Source organism: Protomyctophum bolini (genome assembly GCF_963924005.1).
Source record: "Protomyctophum bolini genome assembly, chromosome: 1".
Lineage (NCBI taxonomy): Eukaryota > Metazoa > Chordata > Actinopteri > Myctophiformes > Myctophidae > Protomyctophum > Protomyctophum bolini.
This window is the reverse complement of record NC_137862.1, coordinates 30549383-30574703: the sequence shown is the minus strand read 5'-3', so window position 1 is coordinate 30574703 and position 25321 is coordinate 30549383. Positions and strand designations below refer to the sequence as shown.

The 25321-nt window shown below is 45.3% G+C and overlaps 2 protein-coding genes across 3 annotated transcripts; one reads left to right on the top strand and one right to left on the bottom strand.

Moving 5' to 3' along the window:
* The first annotated feature begins 502 nt into the window (after nucleotides 1-502).
* Nucleotides 503-5061, top strand: kbtbd13a (kelch repeat and BTB domain containing 13a). Of its 2 annotated transcripts, none has more exons than XM_080768322.1 (6): nucleotides 503-851; nucleotides 1217-1438; nucleotides 2332-2731; nucleotides 3078-3300; nucleotides 3588-3813; nucleotides 4119-5061. In XM_080768322.1, the coding sequence occupies exons 1-6, from the start codon at nucleotides 744-746 to the stop codon at nucleotides 4527-4529; spliced, it is 1590 nt and encodes a 529-aa protein (XP_080624448.1). In that variant the 5' UTR covers nucleotides 503-743; the 3' UTR covers nucleotides 4530-5061. The 2 variants fall into 2 exon arrangements, with proteins under 2 accessions (XP_080624448.1, XP_080624447.1); XM_080768321.1 differs by having other exon boundaries at nucleotides 503-878.
* A 1783-nt stretch (nucleotides 5062-6844) lies between these two features.
* Nucleotides 6845-16549, bottom strand: ubap1lb (ubiquitin associated protein 1-like b). The gene is made up of 8 exons (XM_080770284.1): nucleotides 16418-16549; nucleotides 14875-15089; nucleotides 14284-14425; nucleotides 13451-13584; nucleotides 12680-12893; nucleotides 10426-10641; nucleotides 7600-7701; nucleotides 6845-7493 (listed from the first exon to the last, which is right to left on the bottom strand). The coding sequence occupies exons 1-8, from the start codon at nucleotides 16541-16543 to the stop codon at nucleotides 7362-7364; spliced, it is 1281 nt and encodes a 426-aa protein (XP_080626410.1). The 5' UTR covers nucleotides 16544-16549; the 3' UTR covers nucleotides 6845-7361.
* Nucleotides 16550-25321: the final 8772 nt, after the last annotated feature.

Below are 25321 nucleotides of genomic sequence, written 5' to 3'. Positions count from 1 at the left end.
TTTAAGTGCTTAGTGCACAGATTCATCTCTGATTAAAAAAAAATGAAGCTTGGCTGTTGAAGTATTGGTATTTATAATAATAATCTCAGAGAACAACCTATTGTTATAGGTCGATATTTTTAGACGTCCGTCCATCCAAGGACAGTATTTTCCACTGTGATTACCCAGGCCACCACAGACACACAAAGAGCCATCAATCATCGGCAAGTGTATGTAAGTGTACAATGCCTCCTCTGGCCCCTGACTGTCATATTTATTCCATCTCCTCTTTCAGTACAATGCCTCCTCTCTGGCCCCTGACTGTCATATTCCATCTCCTCTTTCAGTGAGAGGGTGAACTCTGGTGTCTGCCTGCCCTTCCTCGACTGCATGTCATCCTAATGTACAACGGTTCTATGTATAGAGCTGGTCTATTCTAGTATAGCCGGCGTGGACACAGAATACAAACAGTCGATACAGTTAAGCTCGTGCATCTGCTCTGCTCTGGACTGGACTGGCAGCATTCACGCTGCATGGTTGCCGGTGATGCCCAAAGGACGTATTATGGAATCTTTCTAGGATTTAGATCTTTTGAATCATCCGCTGGGTGCGTTTTCTATGTGTACGTGTGTGTGTGTGTATGTGTGTGTGTGTGTGTGTGTGTGTGTGTGCGTGTGTGTGTGCGTGCGTGTGTAGTGTGTGTGTAGTGTGTGTGTGTGTGTGTGTGTGTGTGTGTGTGTGTGTGTGTGTGTGGTTGCGTCGTAATGAAGATCTTTGCCTGTGAAGTGATGGAGGTGAGCAGCTGCCCAGGCTCAGAGGAGGCTGGCAGCCAGCGGGATCCGGAGGTCCACTGCAAGGCGCCCAACTCACCGGTAGTGCGGCACGATTCTCGCTCAAATGTGAATCTCGATTTTTATAGTCCACAAGATTTGAGATCACGATTCTGACACGATTCTCATTTTATCCATGAAAATATGTATTGTATCTGTAAGTTGCTGAACATTACTACATTCAAAATGTGTCACCACTGGAGCCATAACTACGGCAGTGGCTTTAAACAGACAACATCAACAAGTGCTCGACTTAAACCTCTCTTAAAGTCTCTCTCTTGTAACAAAAACACAAGAGTAATGAATTGGACAGCTTAACTAGTTCCTGCACCATTTCTGCTCAAATTTAGAAATTAAATCGCAAAAGTGCATGTCTGAATCTAGATCTTTTTAAATTAATTGTGCAGCACTCACTCACGGAGAGGCCGGAAAGCCTGAGGGTGAGAGTGGACGACAGCATTTTCGAGGTGGACAGAGCCCTCCTGGGTCACGGCTGCGAGTACTTCCGGGCCCTCTTCCGGTCGGGGATGAGGGAGTCCCGCCAGGAGGAGATCTGTCTGCGGGGCGTGGGCGCCCTGGGCTTCCTGCAGGCGCTGTGCGTCCTGCGCGGCGAACGGCCCGTCCTGAAGGCATGGATTAAAGTTCTCAAGTACTCGCCCCCACGACTGATTTCCGTCATTTGGATTCCATAGAAGCCATGCAAGCATGTCTTCAATATGCGCCACCTTTATCCCTTATCCCTAAACTTATTTGCCATTTTTTACTATTTTGAAAATCATTTTAAAATACTTCAACTATAGCCGATCTACATCTACACGTTGTGAGCTTGTAGATCAGCTATTTGAACTATTTTAAAAGGTTTTTTTTAAATAGTAAAAAAAAAGGCAAATAAGTTTAGGGATAAGATATAGCCCATAGCCAAGATATAGCCCATATGTGTCTCTGATGTCTTGATATAGTCAGTGGGCAGGTGGTTAGAAAGTGTAGCTCTGTTTCCACCACAGTCTGTGTGCAGTGCAGTGTTGTTTTGGCAACAAATTTCCATTTTAGTTTTTAGTCATTAGTCTCTTGAATAGTTTTCATTTACTTTTAGTCTCATTTTAGTCAACTGGAATGTTTTGGTGTTTTTCTTTTTTTATTATTGCCGTCGTAATGACTGTTTTTACTCTTGCTGAAAATAGCCGATCTAAACGCTCGTAGATCTGCTATTTTCAGCATGCAACCAAGTGTAAAATTACTTATAATGGATCTCATCTCCACTAGTCCCTTCCTAACATTTTAGTCTAGTTTTTATTTGTTGACGAAATTGTCAGTATATTTAGTCTTAGTTTTAGTCATCATGGCTTAGTTTTCATTTAGTTCGTTTCCATCAGTGTAAAAAGGTAGTCGACGAACATATTTCGTCTTAGTTTTAGTCGACGAAATCAACACTCTGTCTTCCCTTGGGAGCGGGGGTCTGTCTGTGTCTGTGTCAGTCATGAGATTTTTACTTAGGCCTATAGCTTTATTCTATGTGCTGCAGGGCGGCGACCAGATCGTGGCAGCCATCGAGTGCGCCGCGTTCCTCCAGGTGGGAGCGCTCACCGAGCACCTGATCCACAGCATTGACTCCGACAACTGTCTGCTCATGCTCCACACGGCGGCCACCTTCGGCCTGTGGGAGCTGTCCCACAGCGCCGCTCTGTTCGTTAGGGACATGTACCGGGACCTGCGGGAGCACCTCGGCGCCTTGCCGGCAGAGCTGGTCCAATACGTGGAGTCTCTGGCTCCCAGCAGCTACGCGGCGGTGTGCACCCATTCGCCGACCACCCAGGCGCTGAAGGGCTGCCAGAGGACGGTGTTTTATTTGGACGAGGAGAGCAACGGAGGAGAGTGGAAGGCCCTGACCGATCTGCCCATGAGCGCTAGCACCACCATGGCAGGTAGGGTGGGTGGGACGACTCACTGACCTGCAGATACGATATCTATACCAGCCGATACGATATCGATACCTGCCGATACCTGCCGATATCATATCGATACCTGCCGATACCTGCCGATAAGAGCCAAAGATACAATAATCCATGAACAACAATACACAGTAACAACACATCAACACATGATTCAACACGAATGAGTGAGTGGTCCCTGGAGGAGTCAGATAACGTCAGTCAGTCTTTCTGACATGGACAAAAATAAATACATACATACACAACTGTAAAAATCGATTTTAATACCGCAGCATCACGATATATCACTGAATCTTTTCTTTTTTTTGCCCACCTCTAGGCGTTACCGTCCACGACAACAGACTGTACATCGTGGGCGGTGTGCACGACGTCAGCAAGAAGGTGGTGCAGGGCGGCTTCTGCTACGACCCGGCCAGTAACGGCTGGTCCACCATCCCCGGTCCGCGGCAGCTACGCTACAACCTTACTCTGATAGGACACGAGGGCTGCCTCTACGCCCTGGGAGGGGAGTACGAGCGCAAGGCCATGTCGTCCGTGGAGAGGTAGGGGTGGGTGCGATATGGTGATGAATATCATATCGTGATACGATATTCAGAGATATCGTATAATTGTATATATCCTGATTCTATAACTATAATTACTTTTTAAAAGTAACTTGAACAACACTGATCCGGATACAGTGAATGCACATTCTATGATTTGCAGTTATACCTCGAATTATACTTTTGTAGAACGACGGTTTCATTAGCCAAATTCTGTTCTGTTTTGAGCGCACACAAAAAGATTGTGATAACATCCTGTATCGTGATGATACTGCCCACCCCAAAAGGTACAGCGTGTCTGACGCCAGCTGGAGCTTCACGTCTCAGCTGCCCTGCCCAGTGGCGTCCGTGCCCTCCACCAAGGCCATGAACAGGATCTTCGTCTGCCTCTGGAGGGCGCATGGCGCCACGGAGATCCACGAGTACGTGCCCCAAACGGACCGCTGGGTGCTGGTCACGGTGCTCGTTCGCCCGCAGAGCTATGGGCATCGCATGGTGGCACACCAGGACAAGGTTTGATTTGATGTCTTTATTAGATCCCCACAGCAGCTATACTCTTCCTGGGTTCTCTAGCACATCATCAAAAACAAAACACCACCTCATGATATGATTTGGGTGATTTGGAAAACCCCCTCGGTCCGCCCCACGGTAGTACTTATAGTTTATACAGTCTTCTCTCATGGGGGGGGGGGGGGGTCCCTGCGGCATATCTCTTCAAATGGGGCTAATTAGTGTCAATTTGGGGGGGCCTTCACATGAAATAGGATTGAGAACCACTGCTATGTGGAAATTTAAAGCAGTGCTCTGTTTGTTCCAAGGTGTACGTGATGCGCAACGGGCCATGCGACGACTTCCTGCTGTGTGTGATGGACTGCTACAACCTGACCTCGGGTCAGTGGACGTCCGTGGCGGGACAGTACGCCAACAGCAACTGTTCCCTGTTCACGGCGGCGGTGCGCGGCAACTCCGCCTTCACCCTGGACCAGGCGGTGACCACGGAGTACGCCGTGGAGGAACGCGGCTGGAAGACCAGGAGGCGGATGAAGGGGTTCGGAAGGATCGGATCCATGTACACCTTTCTGATGCGGCTTCCCAAAGCCGCCGCCGGTGGTGGTGGTGATGATGATGTCACCGTCCATCCTCGCATGGCGGGAAACACCATGGACGTTCTGACGACGACGACTCGCGGGCGGTGGCGGGAAAAGTACTCAAATGTTGCACTTAAGTAATTGTATCAATACTGCAATGTAGGTGTACTCAGGTTACGAGTAGAAGTCCCATATTCGAAAATGTACTTGAGTAAAAGTAATATTGTGAGCTTGTAGATCTGCTATTTTTCAAACGGCCGAAATGTATATTGACGAATTCAGAAACGGGTCTCATGGTTGCAGCCTACCGGAGCCGCGAAACCGAACCTCTTCTACTACAGTGAATGGTAGAGTGACTGATGTTAGTCTGTCTGCTCATTTACTAACACTAACTTTACAAAGATGCCCAGAACATTGGGATGAACCTGTGTAGTTTATGGCTGCTCCAACAGTAGTGGCAACATTCAACTTTGGAGAAAAATGGAATGTCAAAAAATACATCACGGTGGCTGAGACCAGAGCCATGATAGAGTAATGGTTGAGACGAAGCAGTGAAAGGTCCTGAAAGATACATAACGCCAGTCTTACCCAATACCCAATTTTTCTGTTGTATGAACACAAGGCTGCTGTACTGGTTCCATTTGGAGTTAAAATAACATTGATTTTACAATATAAAATGAGACAGAAATGCCATTACATGGGGGGGGGGGGGGGGGGGGGTCTGTAGACTAATGCATGTCAAACTGGGGGGTCCTTGAAATTAAACGGGTTGAGAATCACTGCTGGAGCCGTAAACATCTTCTCTTATAGAGGTCCCTGGCATATCTCTTCAAATGGGGGTCCGTGGGCTAATTAGTGTCAATTTGGGGGTCCTTGACATGAAAAGGTTTTGGAACCACTGGCCTAAAGGACTCTCTCTCTCTCTTAGCCCTGGTCCAGTGCGTTAGCGAGAGAAGAACTCTCTAATGCACTACACTGGAACAGGGCTATAATGCTCTCTCCGTGGGGAGAGAAAACTATGAAAATGAAATAGCAAATTAAATGAGTCGCTTTAGTTAGTTTTTGAAGAGTGAAACCAGATCTAGCCATCGATACACTGGCGAATCGCGATGCCAGTCAACCCCTGATAACAGGCGCTCTGTGCAAAGCAGACACTGGCAGACACATGCACTTTTACTGTTTTTACAGAAAACAAACACTTGTATAACGGCACGCTCCCAGGGGGGCATTCATTCTGGGAACCATGGGATTAGATAAGGCCAAGAAGATGGTGTTCCTTGAGAGGGAAATAGGAACATTATCCTATACTTTGTAAGCCACAAAGAGTGCATATATTTGTGATGTCACTGATCACAGTTTCTACACAGAGGAATATATACAATAGGACAATAGATCTATGACGTCCCTAGTAGATTATGGAAACCATAAGAAGAACAGAATGAGCAGGAACCCGCTTGCATCTCATATCATATTGTACAGTCAGTCAGTCCCTCTGATACAATAGTAGACATGGTTATCAATATGCTTATGCAGCTATTTGCTTATGCAGCTATTTGTGTTAGTTAGTCCCTTCTTCCGTAACAACACCATGCAGTAGGTACAGTATAGGTGGGTATGACTATGTTCATTACATTAGCATTACACAGATGAACAAAAATAAAGTTAAAAGGTGTTCTCCCTTCGTAGAGTGTTTTCTGTCCATCATCACAGATACACATCTTTAATATCCACAGACTTCCCTTTGCTTGGCTCCGATGCTAAGCTGCTGAATCGCACACTGAAACAGGCTGCTCACAAACCTGTATTGTACAGCCATGTGAAAACTGGCACGAGTCCACAGCGAAGGCACGGCAAATATGTGCACGAATACAGTTATGTTATGAAGAGCTGCTGAAAACACAATAAAAACACAACCGTCTTTGTACTGTCTGTATGTTTAATGAATTTTAGACAATTGCTGTTTTGTGTGTATGTATGTGTATATATATATATATATATATATATAATATATTATACACACACACACTCTGTAGGCTATGTATACATATAGTCACAATTTGCATTCTTATAAATTATAGTTATAGGCATATTAAAAAGCAAAAGAGCCAGGAATATGTACATCATTCATTCACTTGGCAACAGCATCCATCAAACACAAGGGAAACATTACGTAACTTTTGCACATTGAATAAACTATTTGCAAACTAAACTATTTTGGTTCAAAAGGCTCAATAACAAAACTGAAAAAAAGAAGCAATATCCTTATTTAAAGGCCACTGGTCCATAAATGAGCAAAACTATTAATACTTTTCTTTTAAATTCAGAGCGCCCTCTACAGATCTGGTCAATGGGTCATTTATGATGTGCTAAATGTAGGGAGAGCAAAATGAAACCAAATGGACCCGTACGGGTCCATTTGGTTTCAACAGAAAGTTTTGGGTCTGAGAGGCGGTCGGTCCGCGGCTCAAATGCTGAAAAAATAATGGGCCTTTTTTATTTTTTATCCCATGATTTTGTAACCCATTTTTCACCCCTGTGTCAATTATCTAATGTGATCCTGGGCTCTAGACACCCTCCACCAACCTGGGGAGAGCAACGGACTTGAACTCATGCTTCCAAGTTGCTCCTTTGCACCTGACAGGAGGGAGTTTCCCTGGTTGGACGTAGCGCGTGGAAGGAACACGTTATTCCAACCAGTTCCTTTCCCCTCCATCAGGTGCCCCGGCTGGCCAGGCGGAGGCAGTTTAGAGACCAGGATTACTGTATGTTTTTTGTGAGGGTACCTACCCTAGGGGACACGGGGAGAAACTCCAAACAGAAGGGCCCTTTCGCCAACCCCGCCTCGGGTATGGGCACTGATGACGCGGAGGAGAGGACACGCCGCCAGCACCCACAGCGTCACGAGCGGGAATGGAACCCAGGACCTTCTAGCTGTGAGGCGATAGCACTACCTGTCCCTCCCAGTGGTTGTTGTCATGTATGCATCATTAGTTCCTCCAGGGCTCTCTCCCAGTGGTTGTCATGGACAAGCAGGACCTCTTTGATGGCGTTCTGCTGGAAGCCCATCTCGTTGAACTGCCTGAGCAGATGAAGGAACTCCTTAGCCTGAGAACGGACACGACAAGATCGTTTTACACTCTTTACACTCGTATAATTATTACACAGCAGTGTATACATGACATATGAGGAGGAGGAGGAGGGCGATCTTTACCTTGGTCTCACAGTTCTGGAACATCTCCAGGGCCTCCTCCACCTGAGCTTCATCGTACCCCAGCTGACAGAGACGCTCACAGGCCAGCATGTAGCTCAAGATCTACAGACAGAGACACACCATGTAGCTCAAGATCTACAGACAGAGACACACCATGTAGCTCAAGATCTACAGACAGACACACACACACACACACACCATGTAGCTCAAAATCTACAGACAGACACACACCATGTAGCTCAAGATCTACAGACAGAGACACACCATGTAGCTCAAGATCTACAGACAGACAGACACACACACACACACACACACACACACACACACACACACACACACACACACACACACACACACACACACCATGTAGCTCAAGATCTACAGACAGACACACACACACACACACACACACACACACACACACACACACACACACCATGTAGCTCAAGATCTACAGACAGACACACACCATGTAGCTCAAGATCTACAGACAGAGACACACCATGTAGCTCAAGATCTACAGACAGACACACCATGTAGCTCAAGATCTACAGACAGACACACCATGTAGCTCAAGATCTACAGACAGACACACACCATGTAGCTCAAGATCTACAGACAGACACAGAGACACACCATGTAGCTCAAGATCTACAGACAGAGGTGGTCACATCAGGCCACCATGTAACTGCAGCATCTGTCGAGCGGTTCCCAAACCTTTGTGACCCAAAAGAGAAAGTCTGAGAAATGTCTCCCCCTGGGACCCAAACTAGTGAAAATAGCCAATCTATTTTTGATCGTGTTGTGAGCTTGTAGATCGGCTAATTTCACTAGTTCTGAAACATTTGTTTTCCAATTGATGGGATTTCATAGATTTTCCATCGATTAACTTTTCGTGAAACTACAAAAATAAAAATAAAAATAATTAAATTTTGTTTTGAATTAAACGTTTTAGTGTTAGTCTAGTTTTAGTCGACTAAATGTCATATGATTAATCTACAGTTGATTTAGTCGACTAAAGTGTATTTTGGCAGGCCTTAATGCCGTCGTAATGGCTGATTTTACACTTGCTGAAAATAGCCGATCTACAAGCTCACAACGCATCGCGCCGCCACTGCGACACGTGAGCTTGTAGTTCGGCTATTTTCAGCATGCAACCAAGTATAAAATGACTTATACTGGATCTCTTGTCCAGTGTCCACTAGTCCCTTCCTAACATTTTAGTCTAGTTTTTATTTTTTGACGAAAGTGTCAATATATTTAGTCTTAGTTTTAGTCATCGTACCTTAGTTTTCATTTAGTTTCCATTTAGTTTTCATCAGTGAAAAAAGGTAGTCGAGAAACATTTTTCGTCATAGTTTTAGTCGACGAAATCTACACTGCTGTAGTAATGAAACACACAGATGATCACATCAACATGCTGCATCACAGTGAATGACAACAATGTTCATCAATGGCCTGCCTGCCTGCCTGCAGTCTGTTTGACTGTCTGTCTGTCTATATATATATATACACACACACACACACACACTGGTCTTTGATGGATTGGGACTCTCGGGAGTGACGCAGATGAGAAACACACGTGTAAACTGTGTAAGATCTGGTCTCTATTTGTGCAACGCTGCTGCTGTGCTGTGTTCTCCCCTTCCTTCCCACGGGGCAACAACATGCATCAACCAGTGGTTCCCAAAGTGGGGTCCGGGGACCCCCAGGGGTCCTTGAAGGATTCTAGGTGGTCCCCAGTCAAATGATAGTTTGGAACCAAATGGACCCTTATGGGTCTGTAACTCTGAGAGTGTACAAATGGAACCAAATGGACCCGTTAGGGTTAAATTAACATTGATTTACAATATAAATGAGAATCCCAGAGATAGCAATTCCATTAAATGGGGGTCCGTAGCGTAGACTAATGCATGTCAGTCCTTGAAATTAAACGGGTTGAGAATCACTGCTAGAGCCGTACAAATCTTCTCTTATGGGGGTCTTTGGCATATCTTTTCAAATGGGGGTCCGTGGGCTAATTAGTGTCCATTTGGGGGTCCTTCACATGGAACAGGTTTGGGAACCACTGAGATACACTGGGAGCTGAAACCAGATGTTGCATTGGTTCAACCAACGCCAACAGTGAGCTAGAGGCGGTCTGCTTCACGTTAGGAAAGGTGCAAAAAAGGAAAAAAATAATAAGAAAAAATGGATTTGGCAGACCGTTGCGAGAATTACATAAGTTAAATAAATTCTATCAGTTGTATGACGGGGATCATTGCACAAAAATGTTGGCCCTGTCGCAAATTACACAAACGTTCAGTGACAGTGATGGATTGCTGCGATTTTTCATTAGATCTTTGAACTATAAGTGTACCAATATTACTATACAAAGGAATAAGCGTCAGCGTGCATTAGAGCTCTGAATGGGAACGGAACAGAAGAACAGCGAGATAAGAGAGACATGTTGAAATTATTGAACGGTGCAGTGTTGATTTCGTCGACTAAAAACTAAGACGAAAAATGTTCGTCGACTACCTATTTTCACTGACGAAAACTAAATGGAAACTAAATGAAAACTAAGCTATGATGACTAAAACTAAGACTAAATATATTGACAATTTCGTCAACAAATAAAAACTAGACGAAAATGTTAGGAAGGGACTAGTGGACGAGAGATCCAGTAGAAGTCATTTTACACTTGGTTGCATGCTGAAAATAGCCGATCTACAAGCTCACAACGCGCCGCAGCGCGACGGCCAATTACAGATAACTCTGGGGGTCCTTGACGTGAAAAAGGTTTTGTAGAATGGTCCTCAGGTCTGATTGGGTGAACCAACCGACCTGTTCCGGGGACTGCTGGCCCGTCCTCTGCAGGGCGACGATGGCCTCTCGGAGGGGGTACCCTCGGTCCGTCACGGCCCTCAGCAGAGCCCTCTCCTCGGGGCTCAGAGCCGACAGCAGTTCCACCGACCAGTCCGGCTGTAGTGGTGCTGCTGCGTGGGAATCCAGGGGTCGCGGCGGGGTCCCAGAGCAGGGATAATAATATGGGCTGAGAGACTGCAGCGGGGTGGGAGAGAGAGAAGAGACCAGAAGTCATGGAATGTGTCCCTCGTGTGCGTATATGAGTCATGACTGGATGTATAAAGACAGAGGAAGATAAACAGGGTGTGGAAAAACTAAATATGACTTTTGATGCCCATGTGGGGGCTGACTGTGACCCTGCATGCTGACAGACAGTGGTGGTACTGAAATGATTTACTTGACCCTGAGGACGATTCTACAAATGCCTTCTAAATCCTGACAGTTTTCTGAAAAACCCTATGTTTCTATGTCAGTCGTTCTCAAACATTTACAGGTCAAGGACCCCCAAAAATATATGTAATTGGCCGCCGACCCCCCATCTGAAAATATGTTGTTCCAGGGACCCCCCACCCAGAAGCAAAGATTTGAGCAAAAACGTTCACTCTGAAAGAATATATATAAAGATTTGTAATACTAGGCTACTAATAATCCAAATTACAAAATAACTAGTTTTCAAATAAAGTGTATTGGACTAAAATTATACAAAATGTGCCTTCCGAGATGTAGTGCAGTAGAAGTAAAAGTATTGGAAATTGGAAATACTCAAGGAAAGTACAAAACAATACCTCAGAATTGTACTAAAGTACAATACTTGAGTAAATGAACTTAGTTACTTTCCTACCGCTGGCGTGAACGTGCCAAATGGAATGACATTCATGGCGTGTCTCACCTCCGGGCGAGTAACCTTGAGACGCTTTGCCATGCTGAGAAAGACCGTTTCGGAGCACATCCACTTGTTAATCCTGGTGAACTCATAGTAGGATCTTGGCCAGATTCCAGGGCCAGACTTTACGCTAGCTAAGTTTAGACAGCACAGTAATCCACAACAACATTTTACAAATGTGCAGTGAAAAGTGAAAGGGGGGGAGGGGGGGTTGATAGTTATAGGATCAATTTTCTCTTCTATTTGCAAAAACAGTGGTAATCTTCAACCAAAACATTGTACATAATAAATTGAAACAAATGCCTCAAATGACATGGAATTGAATTACGTGAACTGTAAATTATGTGAACTTGAACACAAGCAAGTTCAGCTAGGTCGGTGTGTATGAGCCTACAAGGTCACACACGTTGTGAGCTTGTAGATCGCCACTTTCCAAAAGTATCACAATACTCTAAACAAGGCTACCCCTCCTTACCCCTTATCCCTAAACTCATTTGCCATTTTATGCTATTTTGAAAAACCTTTTAAAATAGTTCAAATAGCCGATCTACAAGCTCACAACGTGATGATGTAGATCGGCTATAGTCAAACTATTTTAAAATGTTTTTCAAAAGCAAGATAGGGCCCTCATTTGGCAAAGTAACTAGTACTGTAAGTTGTCAAAGTATTGTTGTGTAGTAAATAAAAAAAAGTACAAGTATAAAGTATTTAACAATGTAATGCTCAAGAAAAATACGTACATACCGGTACGTAAGTAACCAAAGTAAAAAAAGTACAATTACACAGAGTAAATGTAATTTGTTACTTTCCATCACTACTTGTGAAATGCCTACTGTATGTACTGTAATAGAGCTACTCATAGTAAGGTCATTCCTCCTGGCCGCTAAAAATAAGAGATCTGGACTTCCAGCTAGAAAACATCCCGCCTTTGGGAAAACCAGCCTTTGATTATTTATCCCAAGAGAAAAGGACATATTTCCAGCGATTCCAGTAAACACAGCTCAGTGTAACTAAAATAGTCACAGAGTCTTATGTAAAAAACAAAAAGGCCAAATTTATAATTCTCCATTTCTTTTGTGTGATGATGGGCTCTAAAGAATGAATGAAATTAAGAGAAATTACAGTTGGTTTTGTGAGTAATTTTTATGAGGTTTCTCAGGGGGGTGGGGGGGGGGGGAGGTGTTCAATCCCGTTCAATCCCCGTCGACTAAATCACCTGTAGATTTAGTCGACTAAAACTAGACTAACACTAAAACATTCCAGGTGACTAAAACTGAGTGAAAACTATTCAAGAGACTATGACTAAAACTAAAATCAAAACGCGTTGCCAAAAACAACACTGCCCCTTACCAGCTTGTTGTTGTGTTTAATGTCGGCGACCCCGCCGACCGTGTTGGCCCTGGTGGTAGGAGGTCTGTGCTTCTGGGCCGTGGGAGCCTGCGTGGCTTTCCTCTGGGCCGTGGGAGCCTGCGTGGGTTCTGCGCTGTGATTGGTCTTCTTCTGGCCGTCCAACGACCCCGAGAGGGAACACTGGCGCAGGTTCTTCCTGCGCTGATGCGGCAAGCTGCGCAGACACAGGGACATGCAGAGAGTGTTATAGAGAGGCATGCAGGCTGCGCAGACACAGGGACATGCAGAGAGTGTTATAGAGAGGCATGGAGGCTGCGCAGACACAGGGACATGCAGAGAGTGTTATAGAGAGGCATGCAGGCTGCGCAGACACAGGGACATGCAGAGAGTGTTATAGAGAGGCATGCAGGCTGCGCAGACACAGGGACGTGCAGAGAGTGTTATAGAGAGGCATGCAGGCTGCGCAGACACAGGGACATGCAGAGTGTTATAGAGAGGCATGCAGGCTGCGCAGACACAGGGACGTGCAGAGAGTGTTATAGAGAGGCATGCAGGCTGCGCAGACACAGGGACGTGCAGAGAGTGTTATAGAGAGGCATGCAGGCTGCGCAGACACAGGGACATGCAGAGAGTGTTATAGAGAGGCATGTAAGACATTGGATTTCGAAACAAATTAATTTAATGCAAAATGCTGCCTTCCGGTATGGCATCATGGAAAGGAAAGGAAGGGGGGGGGGGGGGGGGGGCATTTATGTCTATGTGTGCACGTGCCTGCTCAGACAGGTGGGCGGGTTGAGCAGGTCTGGGGTGAAGGGTCTCTGGGCTCTCCTCTCGCCTGGCAGCTGGCATGAAGCAGGCACAGTGGGGCCTCCTCCTCCTCCTGCTCCTCCTCCCAAAGAGTAGGGCTGCACGATATGGACAACATTTCATATCTCTGTATTTATGCCAAATATTGCGATATTGATGCGATACACGATATTACCGTTAAACAGTCATATTCTATATATTAAGTTCCCACACTTGTTATTGTAGCGACAATGAAAACTAGCATCGATGGGATGGCTTTACAAGTAGTGGACGAAATATTGATATATAAATGATATTGATACCGGTATATCGATACTGATATTGCGCATGTTCATACCTCGACAACAATAACGATGTATAGAGCGTCACAGTCCCTCCCCCTTTCAGAACAACGAACGGCCCAGGAAATGAAAACGCAATGCATTTCCCCATAGGCAGTTCTTATGTAATTTATTTAAAGACCTTTTAAGCGTCGTACGAAGCCAACTCTTGTCGTGACAAATCATAACACACAGAATTTTTCGGACCAAACAAATAATTACAAAGAAGAAAAAAACGGCAGGTTACAACACATTTTGTTGTTGTTTTTCTTCTTTGTAATTATTTGTTTGGTCCAAAATATTGTGTGTGTTGTCATGATTTGTCACGACAAGAGTTGGCTTCGTACGACGCTTAAAAGGTCTTTAAATTAATTAAATAAGAACTGCCTATGGGGAAATGCATTGCGTTTACATTTCCTGGCCCGTTCGTTGTTCTGAAAGGGGGAGGGACTGCGACGCTCTATTGTGCAGCCTTACCAAAGAGGCTTCTTTCGCCGGCAGAAGAACCTTTTTCGTTTTCTCCGCCGCGGCGGGGCTCTTCTCTCCTTTGTCGCCCGAGGAGTCCGAGCGGGCGAAGTTGATGGCGGTGCGCGGGTCCTTGGGGTCGAGGCTGTGGGACCTGATTGATTGATTGATTTTTTTTATTTCACAGTATGTAGAATGGGTACATTTCAAACGAAAGCACAATACAAAAACTGCTACTTTAAAGAGGATGAAACCATGATAAAGCACTTGTTTGCATCAGGGTCCACCATTTTCAATTCATGCATAACAATTAAAGACATACAAATATACACTTCTATGACAAAAGAAAACACGTACAATATGGGAAAAAAGGAACTCTGATTTTTATTACGGGGGCCAGTTTTTCTAATTTTTCGAGTCACACTTTTATTGGAAAGGCATTGTTCTTACGGTTTGAGGGAAAGGGAGTTCTGGTTACAAGCTCGTAGTGCCGCGCTACGAGCTTGTAGATTTGCTATTTTTTTAATAGCTAAAGTAGAACAGAATGCTTAAAACACCAAAGGGGGCTCCCGCCCCAATATGAGTTATAACGGCTATAATAACCTCTGTCGAGGGTTGGGCTCCCAGAAGTCTGAGTGGTGTCGGCTGGCCAGGCGGCTCTGCTGGGGGCTGCGGAACATCATCCAATATGGAGGGCAGGACGGCTCTGACGAGGAGGAGGAGGAGGAGCACGGGACAGGAGGTTTAGGCTGGCTGGGGGGGGCAGCGTAGCCCCCCTGGAGCCCCGTCAGCACCCACTTCTCCAGACTGAATTCGTACTGCATGAGACACAAAAACATCAAGAAAAATGATTAGTATGTACATTTCTTCACTCCATTTCTTCCTCGGCTAATTAATAAAACTGTAGGGGTATCGTAAACTTGGGGTGGCGGTGGGCTTTCGCAGTGGCCGCCCCTTCACTGTGGAACTCACTCCCAGCTCACATCAGAGCTGCCCCCCCCCCCCCCACCACCATCTTCACCACGTTCAAAAGCACACTCAAAACCCACCTTTTCAGACTTACTTTCCCTACATACTGTAAATCCCTACCACTATTTGTTTTCCCTTAGTCTCTAGTTTTTAACCTTTTTAACTAGTTTATTTTATCATAAGGGATCTCTTAAAGCCAATGGCATGTGGCACAGTGATTGGTTTAATTATTGTAACGCCCAAACACACCTATGCATAATGTAACGGGTAACGGAGGTGTTTTAGGGATTTAGACAGGTAACCAAAATACCAACTTTAGTGGGGGAACACCCCTTCCCCACTGCTAAATCCCCAAATAGTGTATTTAGAATGCTCAAACGAAAATGGAGCCCATAGTGTTGCACTGTTGCCTGGAAATTACAATGGAGAGAGAGAGAGAGAGAGAGAGAGAGCTAGGTCTGCTAATTCCCCAACACAGTAACTCTGTCATTTCTTGACCATTTCGGACGCGGGCGGCTCGCCAGAAACCGGGCCGGCACCTTGTGGGTCTGGAAGGTCCACCATGGACCCCCAAACGGAGTTGCTCTGACGAAAGCTCAACGCCAAAACACGTTGGTGTGTCTGTAAATTAAACACTTCAAAAAAGGAAAAGAGATGAGGAGTGCTGCCTTTTTCTTTGCAGGATCTCTCTCTCTATATGGGCTATAATTGTGTCTTTACGTACTTCTATGAGGCAGTCCTACCGCAAAACAACATTTTCTGTTTGGACATATGGGCTGTCAATCAGATAGGACTTTTCTGTTTGGATGTATAGGCTGTCAATCAGATAGGACTTTTCTGTTTGGATGTACATATGGGCTGTCAATCAGATAGGACTTTTCTGTTTGGATGTACATATGGGCTGTCAATCAGATAGGACTTTTCTGTTTGGATGTATGGGCTGTCAATCAGATGGGACTTTTCTGTTTGGATGTATAGGCTGTCAATCAGATAGGACTTTTCTGTTTGGATGTATGGGCTGTCAATCAGATAGGACTTTTCTGTTTGGACGTATGGGCTGTCAATCAGATAGGACTTTTCTGTTTGGATGTATGGGCTGTCAATCAGATAGGACTTTTCTGTTTGGATGTATGGGGCTCACGGCGCCCCACACACACACACACACGCATGCACTTACCCCCGTCTCTTGCAGTATGGTGAGGTAGTAATCAGGGACCGTCATGTCTGGGGCAGTAATCAGTTCCACCTCTTCCTTGGCTTCTTGTAAATTCCCCAGAGGCAACCTCATAGGAACACAGTCCATTTTAACTGCTCTCTGAGAGAGAGCGAGAGAGAGAACAATAGTTACTTGGTTTTCTTGCTCCTTTCAGATGATGTTACAAAACCATATGTCTAGGGGTAAAAGGTAATGTAAGATAGGTAGGAGAAACGGAAACCAAGGCCTTAATGCAAGTATTTATTCAGTAGTTGTAGTGAATAAATATAATAATTAACAATAGTACAAAATAAATGGCTCTTCAACTTCAAATTAATACAAACCGGATCACAAAACAAAACTAAAGTTATTCCTTTCCGAAGGGAAAACTTATCTAAACAAACAAAGGTTCAACTTCACAAATTAAAGAACAAAACGAAAACAGTTGGCGACAGTAGTACGACGGATGGGGGAAAGACCTTAGAAGTGTTTCCCCAGCGCTGGGCTGGGCATGAATGGGCTATGTAGTGAGAGAGCCGCGGCCGCTAGCTCGCTCACGTGACCGTCAGCCAATCAGGGAGGTTGATCAGACCTCCATGGTCATGGCCAACAGGGTTACCCCAGACACACAGCTGATGACAATCAGTCTGTCTGAAGACCCATTAGATATAGACAGATATAGATATATATATATATATTAGAAGACATCTAGGCCTAAGATAATCCACATACATATATATATACTATAACAATATACCACCATATAAATATATATATACTATTAGCAATAAACATATATATATATTTATAATCCAAAATAACACTCATAAATCATAACACTCATAATTAATCATAACCACACACGACCATAGTCGTGACACCCCCCTTCCCGAAAAGAAGTTATATCCCCAAATAACTTCTTCTCAAAGAAGAGAGCACCTTAAACCCGGGAAAGGGCATCCGCAAGGACATTGTCCGTCCCCTTCTTGTGGCGAATTTCCACTTCAAAGTCCTGTAGCATCAAGGACCATCTCATCAGTCTTTGATTTGAATTTTGCATTTGCCTTAGGAACACAAGGGGATTATGGTCAGTATAGACAACAATAGGCAACGGGCTTGAGCCAACATATACCTCGAAAAATTGTAATGCAAGTAACAGGGCGAGAGCTTCCTTCTCAACGGTACTATAGTTACCCTGCGCTGAATTAAATTTCTTTGAATAGTAACAGATGGGATGATCGATATCCTGAAGATCCTCCTGGAGCAGGACAGCACCGGCCCCACAGGCGCTGGCATCCACCTCCAGCTTGAACGGTTTGGTGAAGTCGGGCGCAGCCAGGACTGGAGTGCTGCAGAGGAGAGCCTTGCAGGATTCGAACGCTAACTGACAGGCAGGCGACCAGATAAATACTCTTTTGACGCTAGTCAGCGTAGTCAGCGGCGCAGTGACGGCAGCAAAATTTTTGCAAAACCCCCGGTAGTAACCTGCCATGCCCAAAAACCGGCGGAGCTCACGCCTAGTCCTTGGCACAGGATATTCTAGAATAGCCTGGATTTTTGCATTAATAGCACGTACCTGGCCCTGACCAACCTGCTTCCCAAGATACGTTACGGTCGCACAACCAAATTCACATTTTGACAAATTTAATGTCAGGTTAGCCTCTCCTAACCGCTGAAAAATCTGTCTCAAAGTGTGTATATGCTCAAGCCAAGTATCATTATATGCCACAACATCGTCCAAATAAGTCTCTGTATTGTCCACGCCTCTTAGTACATTATTCATTAATCTTTGAAATGTCGCTGGTGCATTTCTTAAGCCAAATGGCATCACTGTATATTGGTATAAACCGTCTGGTGTCACGAATGCACTGATCTCTGATGCACGGGGTGTCAAAGCCACTTGCCAATAACCCTTTAGCAAATCCAATTTAGTTACAAATTTAGCAGACCCCACCCGATCCACGCAATCCAACATCCTCGGGAGCGGATAACTGTCAGCCTGCGTTATATTGTTAACCTTACGAAAATCTGTACAAAACCGCTGGCTCCCGTCAGCCTTAGGCACCAGCAAGCAGGGACTAGACCACGCACTGCTGCTATGAACAGCCAGCCCGTTCTCTAACAAGTAGTCAACCTCTTTTCGTAGTAAAGCACGCTTGGTTGGATTAACCCGATAGGCATGTTGCTTAATAGGAGGGCAATCCTTCTGTACAATTACATCATGAGAAAGGGCTGATGTGCATGATGGGTTATCTGAAAACAGATTCACATTATTTTCCATCAAATCAATAATGTCTGCTTGCGCCTGGGGACCCAAATGTTTTAAATACCCCGGTAAATCATTCAATATTTCAGAGTTCTGTAGACGTGACCCAGACGAACCTTTTACACGCAGCCCATCACTCTCAGGGGAATAAAGTGACGGCGCTGCTGCAGAAAGTGAGGCGACAACTGCGGGAATAACAGGAGTATCTGACTCGGTGCGAGCCAGATACGGCTTGAGCATATTCACATGACAAACCCTTGTCTTTTTGCGACGATCGGGCGTCAGAATCACATAATCCGTTTCACTTATTTTTTTGTCAATCACATAAGGACCACTGAATTTGGCCTGGAAGGCTGAGCTTTGCAGTGGGAGCAGCACCAACACCCTCTGACCCACAGCAAACACTCTATGCACAGCCTTCCTGTCAAACCATGCCTTCATTTTACCTTGAGCTTTACTCAGAAAGCTGCTAGCCATCTGTCTGGCCTTGTGCAATCGCTCGCGAAACCCCGCAACAAAATCCAATACATTAGTCACCGGCGAGTTTGCGTTGGCTAATAAGCCCTCTCGAAACGCACGCAACGGCCCGCGCACCGTATGGCCAAACACCAGCTCCGCTGGGCTAAACCCCAGCGACTCCTGTACGCTCTCTCTTACTGCCAGCATAAGATAAGGCAAGCCCTCGTCCCAGGCTTTGCCAGTTTCGTGACAGTATTTCTTCATCATCGCTTTCAACGTCTGGTGAAACCGCTCAAGCGCGCCCTGGGACTCAGGATGATAAGCGCTAGAGTGTCTGTGTTCTATGCCAAGGGTGGAAGCAACTTGAGCAAATAATTTTGACATGAAATTTGAGCCCTGGTCACTTTGAAGATACCGGCAAAAACCAAAAGTAGAGAAAAAGCTAGAAAGCGCTTTAATAACTGGTCTCACTTTTAGTGTGCGTAATGGGAACGCTTCTGGGTAGCGCGTTGCACTACACATTACAGTAAGAAGGTATTTGTGACCAGATTTTGTGGTCGGTAATGGACCGACACAGTCAATCATGATGTGCTCAAATGGTTCACCCACAGCAGGGATCGGTTTCAACGGCGCGGGCGGAATAGTCTGGTTTGGCTTCCCCGTCATCTGACACACATGACAAGTGCGGCAGAAGTCAGTAACAGACGCATTCAAACCCGGCCAGAAAAAATAGCGTAGGATGCGGTCATAAGTTTTACGAATGCCCAGGTGGCCAGAAATGTTGTCGTGAGCCAGACTGAGAATCTGGGACCGGAAACCCTGAGGTACCACAACCTGACGCACCACATTCCATTTCAAGTCACCGATAGCCGCTGGAAACCATTTACGCACAAGGAGGCCATCCTCTACACTATATGCACTCGGCACAGCAGCATCACCCACTTTGGTAACTGCCTCCCAGCACACAGAGAGAGAGCGATCGTGCTTCTGCGCATGCGCAAATGTTTCCCTATCGATATCAAACCCAAAATCACTTTTAGTAGCCAGCAAGCTTTTCCTAGCCCGCTTACGCGGTGTCTGTGGGGCATCACCCACTGGTCGCTCGGCACACAAGAAAGTGTCACACAACGTAGCCTCGTCATCAAACTTTTTCGATTGTGCGCGAGTCACAGCACAACCCGGAAACACAGTGGGTGGGGCTCCCAGCACAGGCATAGCTACGTTAGCCACAGGCTTTTCAACCACTTCTAGCGACGCAAACACTTTTTCCCCAGCTATGTCGTTGCCAAGAATCATCCCCACACCTTCAATGGGTAAACTTTCACGTAACCCGATCTGCACAAGACCAGAAACAAGTGGAGAGCGTAGGTGGATCATATGCAATGGAGCGCGAGAGGATATCATTTCCACGCCCAAAACCAATGCATCGGAACCACAAAAGGTATTCTCCGCAAATGGCAGTACACTCTGTAAAATAAGGGACTGTGAGGCGCCTGTATCACGCAAAATGGTGATAGGAACGCGCTCATTTTCCTTATCAGACAGAGAGACTGAGCCATGCAAAATAAAGGGATCAAAACACTCCTCTACCTCCGCCCGGACAGCCATAGCTGTCTCGGAAGCAGACCGAGGAATAGTATGCACAAACCCCACACCCTTTGGTTTTTTTGAATACACATTTCCATTTCCATTCTCTTTCTGCTGCTTCTGTTGTACTTTAGGGCAACGAGAAACCAAATGGCCCATTTCATGACAGTAAAAGCAAGCACGATTGTCAGGCGCTGCACTTGCGCCCCTCGGTGGACTTTTCGGCTGTGACAATTTGTGCTGTTTTTTCTGCATGTTAAACAGACCCTCCCCGCTACGCACCGGAGAAACACCAGACCGGTGCGTCAGATCATATTCATCGGCCCTCACAGAGGCTTTAGCAATTGAGTTAATCTTTTGTTCCTCAAGATAGACAACAATACGATCTGGGATACATGATTTGAAATCTTCCATCACTATCAGCTCAGTAAGCTGCTCAAAAGTGTGTACGTTGCTCGCGTTGCACCATTTCCTAAACAATGTGGCTTTTTCACGGCCAAATTCCACAAACGTTTGAGTAGAGGATTTTTGAGCGGCCCTATATTTTTGCCTATAATGTTCAGGCACCATTTCGAAACCGCTAAGGATAGCCGCCTTTACGACATCATAACATAGGCTCTCATCCACCGTGAGTGCGCTACAGATATCCTGTGCTCTACCTGTCAACTTACATTGGAGTAGCAAACTCCAGAATTCCCTGGGCCACTTAACAGCACCAGCAATTCGTTCAAAAGCACAAAAGTAGTTATCCAACTCACCCTCCTTGAACGCAGGTACCAATGCGATTTGTTTGCTTATGTCGAACGCTGCCACTCCTCTGGAACCTGGGGATGACCCGTGTTGCTGCTGGGAGGCGGGCGCCCCTGCGGACGCCTCGTCGGGGTAGGTCTGGCCTCGCAGGCGTGCCATGTCGAGCTCATGTCTCTGACGCTGTAGTTTGCACTCCTCGCTCTTCAGCGTATTTAGTGCTATTTCCAGCTCAAGCTCCCGGAGGCGCAGAACCCCCCCTATGTCCTGAGGACTCCCCCCAGTGCCCCGTGGGTCATCATGTGGGGCCTGAGCAGACGGGTCCCCCGCGGGATCCTCGCCCTGCTCTAACACACCCGTAGTGTCAGACTGATTGGCCCCACTGGAACTCGGTTCTGCGACAATGAGTGATACGTCTCCCCCCTCACTCTCATCTGACAGCATCGTAATGACTCCCTGTGAAAGCAACTGCCGTGAGACAGCTGCGAAAATCGCCTCTTTCTTTTTGGTACCGTGCGGTAAAGGAACGTTAAATTGTTTGGCAATACTGTACAATTCCCAATATGAGCACTGTTGTAGCTCCTCAAGCGACAGGACATCCGTACTAGCACCCTGGTCATCAGAGGCCATACCACCGCAACAAAATCTGCTACTCAAACTGGTGCGAGCAACATACTCACCATTAATACTCCCCAATCCGTCTACCACCAAAAGCAATACTAGCAAAACAAAAAACATAACCAACTGAACAACTGAATCCTTAATTTGTTTTTTGAAACGGACGGGCTCCCAAATATGTTACAAAACCATATGTCTAGGGGTAAAAGGTAATGTAAGATAGGTAGGAGAAACGGAAACCAAGGCCTTAATGCAAGTATTTATTCAGTAGTTGTAGTGAATAAATATAATAATTAACAATAGTACAAAATAAATGGCTCTTCAACTTCAAATTAATACAAACCGGATCACAAAACAAAACTAAAGTTATTCCTTTCCGAAGGGAAAACTTATCTAAACAAACAAAGGTTCAACTTCACAAATTAAAGAACAAAACGAAAACAGTTGGCGACAGTAGTACGACGGATGGGGGAAAGACCTTAGAAGTGTTTCCCCAGCGCTGGGCTGGGCATGAATGGGCTATGTAGTGAGAGAGCCGCGGCCGCTAGCTCGCTCACGTGACCGTCAGCCAATCAGGGAGGTTGATCAGACCTCCATGGTCATGGCCAACAGGGTTACCCCAGACACACAGCTGATGACAATCAGTCTGTCTGAAGACCCATTAGATATAGACAGATATAGATATATATATATATATTAGAAGACATCTAGGCCTAAGATAATCCACATACATATATATATACTATAACAATATACCACCATATAAATATATATATACTATTAGCAATAAACATATATATATATTTATAATCCAAAATAACACTCATAAATCATAACACTCATAATTAATCATAACCACACACGACCATAGTCGTGACAGATGACCAGATATGAAAGCCATATCCACCTAAATTTGATTTTGTGGCTCGAAGGCCTATAGCCCTATTTCCTACAATTGTAGGCATTTAGCAGACACTCTTAATACAGAGTGACTTACAGTAAGCAAGAACAACACATGGTAATATATCATATACATAGAAATAGTCATCAAGAACCATACTTAAGCTAAGAACCTAAGAATGCGTATACACTATAGAGTGATATGTCTACATAAAATGCAATCTAAACATAAGTTGAGCCTTTGCATACGCCTGTAGGGCAAGTGCTACGGGCTAAGATGGAGTCTGAAGAGGTGGGTTTTAAGACTACAGCGTAAGATTGGGAGTGAGTCTGCAGTTCTGATGGCAATGGGAAGTGCGTTCCATAGTTTTGGAGCCAGAAGGGAGAAGAGTTTGGGGTGTGTGGAGTGTTTTCCCAGGCTGGTTTTAATGAATGTTCTTCCAACTTCCCTGCATTGGCTGATCTGAACATGCGGGAGGGTTTGTAGGGTCCGATCAGACTTTGAAGGTATGGTACAGTAGGTACATCAATTGGAGAGACTTAAGTGTGCATGTAGGCCAGTAGAGAGTGAGTTACAATAGTCAAGTTTTAATATGACTGATGTCTGGATGAAGAGCTGGGCTGACTCCTGGGTGAGGAAGGGTCTAATTTGTCGAATGTTATAGAGTGTAAGCCTACAAGACCAAGTGACCGTTGTAATGTGTACTTTGAATGAGAGACAGTCCAGGACAACACCAAGGTTCTTTGCTGTTGAAACCAAAGTTACCAAGGCGTTGTCTATGGAAATAGTTAGCTCCTGCAGGACTTAGCTGGGAAGAAGAGAAGCTCAGTCTTGTCTGGGTTCAGCATGAGGTGATGAGAAGACATCCACTGTACCCTAGTCTTATTTTATACATTGTTGGATCTATATTGGTTAAGAGTGAATTTACACACCTAGGCCCAACAGAGAACAGACTAGAGCTAGTCTGCAGGTGAACCCCCCCCCCCCTCCTCTTTGGAAAAACGCTGACATAACACGGTCTTCAGTGTAGAAGCAGCAAGCGTGTCCTACTTAGCAATTAACAGTATCGGGGAGGGGCGGGGGAGGTGAGGGAGCGGGGTGGCGCTTTCCATTGAGACGGGCCAGACATAATCTGCCTGGGGAAATATGCATCGCAAAGGCAGATGAAGGCTGGCTACACAAGGCTAGTGACAGACAGGCCAGATGCTGCTGTCCTTCCATAAGCTCATTAAGTGCTTTCAAGAACGAGAGTATATATAACTAAGGCATACATATACAGTTGGATACTTCAGTTTTCACATGCATCTATTCAAGGCCAGAATATTTGCACAGCACACGAGGTCCAAAAGTTTGGGCTAATATACTGTAGCTACCATGTAGGCCTACGACACAGGACAGGGATTTACCCAAGGAATAAAGGTTATATATATTATCATCTGATCATCTATCGATAGTCGACACGACAGTGTCAGTGAGCACAGCTATCCTGTGCTCTCATTTGCTGTAATACTAATACAGGACTTCGTGGTCGCAACCCATTTCATACTGTACGATGTCGTCGGCGACAGAGCCAAATATCAAACCTGCTAGATATCCAGAATCGGCCGGGAAGGCGTCGGCGAGCGCTTTTATCGGCGCTGGATCTTCTCGCAGAGCCTTTCACACGCAGCGAGCAAAACCTCTGCGATCAAAGCCCGATCTTGCGTCAGATCGGGCGTTTTGTCGGTGAGCGCCAAAAATGGTCCCCGACAGCATAATCGGAGCAAATATCGTGCAATGTGTACGAGCCATAAGTGAAATCACTGAAGATACCTTTAAAGTGTGAACTAATATAATATTTATCAATAAATAAATGATAATAGATTGCTGGTCTATATAGTGTTGCAGTCCTGCTCCGTTTCATGACGACGAGTGGCCCGGAAGAGAATTTCCCATTTATTTTTCCCATTGACGTATCAGAAAGTATTGATTTAAAGACCCGAAGGCCTCAGACAAAGCCAACTCGGATGGTGACAATAAACACATTTTTTGGGGCCGAACAAATAATTAGAAAGAAGGGGGCCGGACTGCGACGCTCTATAGGGAGAGAGAACGTCTGTAGGCTTATTATTTTCTATAGCCAATTAAGTATATTTTGTTTCAGAACATATATTTAATTCAGCTAAAGAAATAAATCAGGTGAGCTCCTGTGGAAAATGCCCTTGGTTGAGGCAGTGGGTGCTCAGCTGTGAAAATAACCAACTAAATGGAAAAAAGTGGCACACAAGACTGGCTCAGATGCCATTTTCAAATAAACATGAGAAAGAGT